This window comes from Pteropus alecto, unplaced genomic scaffold, assembly GCF_000325575.1.
Source record: "Pteropus alecto unplaced genomic scaffold, ASM32557v1 scaffold41, whole genome shotgun sequence".
NCBI lineage: Eukaryota > Metazoa > Chordata > Mammalia > Chiroptera > Pteropodidae > Pteropus > Pteropus alecto.
In genome coordinates, this window is record NW_006430464.1 from 2178776 (window position 1) to 2182870 (window position 4095).

At 56.4% G+C, this 4095-nt stretch overlaps 1 protein-coding gene across 1 annotated transcript in view; it reads left to right on the top strand.

Moving 5' to 3' along the window:
• Window position 1: 1 nt before the first annotated feature.
• The window catches only part of KDELR1 (KDEL endoplasmic reticulum protein retention receptor 1), a gene marked incomplete at its 5' end in the record, with an annotated part of 7369 nt that continues 3275 nt past the window's right edge, over window positions 2-4095 (top strand). The window contains 3 exons of the mRNA XM_015591719.2: window positions 2-83; window positions 743-843; window positions 1018-1176. Of these exons, the coding sequence (XP_015447205.1) occupies window positions 2-83; window positions 743-843; window positions 1018-1176 (342 nt within the window). The remainder of the gene's footprint in view (window positions 84-742; window positions 844-1017; window positions 1177-4095) is intronic.

Consider the following 4095-nt stretch of genomic DNA (forward strand, 5'->3'; position numbering starts at 1 on the left):
CTTCCGATTCCTGGGAGACCTCTCCCACCTCCTAGCCATCATCTTGCTATTGCTCAAAATCTGGAAGTCCCGCTCGTGTGCCGGTGAGACGCCCACGGCCGCGGAGGAAGGGGGGGTGCGGGGCACATCCAGGACTCGGGGTTTGGAGGCACTTAGGGGGATCAGTCCCTCCCCCTACCGCTTGCTGGGATCCCCCTTCCAGGTCCGGGGTCACCCTGGGGTCAGTTCCCTTCACCAGACTGGGGGTGCATACAGTTTGCTGTGGGGGGCTCCAGGCACCCAATTCAGCCTCCCCCGGCCCCTCTCTGGGCGGCCCCTGGGTGCTCGGGCTCGAACAGGGAGCGGTGGCAGGCGGGGAGGTGGCTGAGAATTGGTGACGTGGACCGTGGCGGCCAGGAAGAGAGCGGGAGGGAGGCGACCGGTTCTGGAGGTGCTGAGGTCAAGTGAGGTCCTTCCGAGGCCCCACCTGGAGTCTGGACTTGTGAGGACCCCGCGGGGACTGGAGGGTGGCCATGAGGCCTAGCCTGGGACGGAGCCTCGGGCTGGAGTAGTTCTGGGGCCGGACTGCCCCCTGGCTGTGGGCCGTGGGAAAGGACCCTGCTCGGGCAGGGCGGGCTGGGGAGGCCTCCAGGGACCGCTGCCCTCCAGAACTGCCAGCAGGCTGGTCCATCCAGGGAGCTGGGCCTTAGTTTCTCTTCCGTGCAGCCGGCCCCCTGACTCCCCCTCTCTCTCCCGACCACAGGGATTTCAGGCAAGAGCCAGGTCCTGTTCGCTGTGGTGTTCACCGCCCGCTACCTGGACCTTTTCACCAACTACATCTCCCTGTACAACACGTGCATGAAGGTAAGGGCTGTCGGGTGTTCTTGAGGGAGGAGCCAGGTGGGGGAGGTCAAGGGCCCCAGCCTTCCAGGTCTGACGGAGGAGGGGCTGGGGCTCCAGACCCCTAGGACTGAGGCCATCTGGGGAACAGGCCCTGTGCTGGAGCTGAAGCCCCCTCCTCATCATCCCCCTCCACAGGTGGTCTACATCGCCTGCTCCTTCACCACCGTCTGGATGATTTATAGCAAATTCAAAGCCACTTACGACGGGAACCATGACACATTCCGGGTGGAGTTTCTCGTTGTTCCCACGGCCATCCTGGCGTTCTTGGTCAACCATGATTTTACCCCTCTGGAGGTAGGCTTCCTGGTAGGGTCCCTGGTGTGGGGGGATGGGCTGTGGCAGGGCGGCCGTTGACAGTGGACTCTCTCGAAGGCTTCCTCGTGTGGCATTTGCTCAGACGTCCTGACTATAGGACGTAAAGTTCCGCACTCACTATGTGCCAGATGCTGCTCTAAGTATCTCGCGTACGTGGACTCGTGTTTTTCACAGCGACCGCGTTTTACTGACGAGGAGGCCGAGGCCTGGGGAGTCTAAATGGCTCATCCGAGGTCACTGGCCTAGTGAACAGCCCAGTGATTGGGAACAGGGGCTCTGGAGCCAGATTGGAATCCCAGATCTGCTACATTCTATTAGGATGACCTTGGGCATGTGACTTGACCTCTCTGTGCCTCAGTGTACCCACTTGTAAAATCGAGACTGGGTCGTGGTGAGAATTTAATGAGATCAGATTGTGATTAGACACATAGACCATAGAACCAGAGAGCAGGGATTCGAAGCCCACTCGGCCGCTGTGGGACTTTGGGTAAGTCCGTTTCTCTGTGCCTTAGTTTCCTTGCCTGTAAAATGGGGATAATCAATTCCTACTTCAGAGGCTTCTGTTGAGAGGTCGATATTGGTAAATCACAGTGTCTGGCACGAGATAGAAAGAGCTATGCCAATGTTTGTTCGCACCGAAGTGCTGATACTTTTATTCCTAAACATTAGCCGTCATGGTTTTTATTCTGTGGCATTTTGGTGGCATCTGGGCTGATTCCTAGGAGGAATTTTGGGAGGGCCTGTGCTAAGTCTTCACTCTGCTGGCTCCTGGAGCCTGGCAGGAGTCAGATTCAGAGCAGAGCCTCCTCACCCAAGGCCACACCTGCCTTGTGGAAAGGGCCGATGTTCTCAACAGAAGCCACAATTCAGGACTTTTCCTGTAAGATCTCGCTTTAGAATCTTGGCCATGGAGTCAACATATATTTCTGAAAGCACCCTGCCAGCCAGCCAGATCTGACAGAGGGTGACTTTGGTCCATGAGTCCCAGAAATGTCAGGGCGAGGCTGCACCGTGCCGTGGCGGGAACCCCGGGCATGGCTCCAGGCTCTGGACTTTGCACACATGTCTTCACCACCTTGCCTGGAGCACTCACCCAAGCTGGGCCCATTTTGCAGATGGGGAAACTGAGGCTGGAGACAGCCGTGGGGCTTGCTCCAGGTGGAAGACGCCACACCAGAACCCAGGCCCGCTTTTCCGGTTCCCTCATTTAGAAGGGGGAGGTCACTTGTGCAAAGTATTGGCACCGACTGTGTCCAGCTCCACGCTGGTCATTCTAAATAAGCCATCGTCCCGTCTGATCCCTCGGCCACCTGGGGAAGTAGGCATCCTCATCCCCACGTCTCGGAAGACTAAGGTGAGGCTCAGGGGGCAGAGCTCACAGGATTTGGACCCAGGTCTGCCTGCTTCAAAGTCCATGCTATTAGTTGGTGCATGCTCAACAAATTATTTTTTAGTCATAAAAGGAAAATATTCTTTAAAAATTCAGATGTCACGAATAGATAAGATCGATGCAATGAAAACATGACCTCTCATCTCTCCTTATGTCACGATTCTATTCCCAAGGGTGACCCCAGGGGTAACAGGTGGGTGTGCCTCAACTTAATGGGTATCTTTCCCGAGATCCCCCACTAACCTGACTTGCTAGGAGACTTGCTGGAGGATTCTGGGAGATTATGGGAGCAAATCTTGGAGTCAGCTGTCTGGGTAGGAATCTGTTTTGACTGCATTTTAGCTGTGCGACCTTGGGCCTTAGTCTCCTCATCTGTATAATGGGGCTAAGGATAGGACTTACCTCCTGGGGTGAAGGCAGTAGCCATTTAAAACCTGTGAGGTGCAGGGAGCAGTGTCCGGGACGTCGTAAATGCCACGTGAGTGTGCGTGGTTCTGAATATGCCCTGACGTTCCCCACTTCCTCCCCCAAACCAAAACAGCCGAGGGAGAGACGTATCGGCCACCTGGCTGTGTTCTCTGAGGGAGGTGTCAATGGGTCTGCAGATCATGAGTCACCCCAGGTGGGACTTTCAGGTTGCTGAGGACTGAAAGGGGCTGACAGATGTCTGCAGTCCCTTCTCTCCGCTCCCGTGGTGCCCTGTCCTGCTCACTAGTGATGACTGTCACTGGTCCCTAAATGTTGGTCTATGACAAGTATATGGGGAGATCGCTCCCATTCATTCATTCATTCATTCAGGCATCAGATATGTGCCAAGCATCGTGCCAGGTGCTGGGGTCATGGGGTGAACAAGATGTAGGATCCTGGGACTCATGGCTCACGCTCTGGTGAGAGCTGCCAGGACGGAGACTAGACGGGGCGATGGAACATTCCTGGGGGGAGGACGGTCGGGGGAGGACGGTCGGCGGAGGCCTCTCAGGAGCTGACTGATGAGCTGGGGCTGGAAGGAGGCGGAAGAGGCAGAATGCGACACTCTGCGGGGAGAGCTGAGCGAACAGCAAGCGCAAAGGCCCCGGAGCGGTGGGAACCTGGAATGTTGGAGGACCAGGTAGAAGACCTGGCTGCAGCCCAGAGAGCTGCGGGAGGGAACAGGGGATGAGGGTGGACCGAGATTAGATTTGGTTTTTATTTTGGTTGCGATAAGAAGTAGCTGCTGGAGGGTTTTAAGCCAGGGAGTGACGAAGTCTGGTTTATGTCTGTGAAGACGGCGCACTGAATGTCGCCTCCCCAGGGGCAGGAAAACTGTGGGCAGGAAAACCGTCTCCATTTTAGAGACAAGCGCGGCTCGGAAGATCTAGGTCCCATAGAAGAGAAGTCTCCGAGCCCAGATTCCAGCCAGGTCCGCCTTTTTGGGGGAAGCGTAATTGCTAAACGCTCACGAGCACCGACTCGGCCCTTGGTTTGAATCCGAGCTCTGCCACTCACCAGCCGCATGGTCTTGGGCAAGT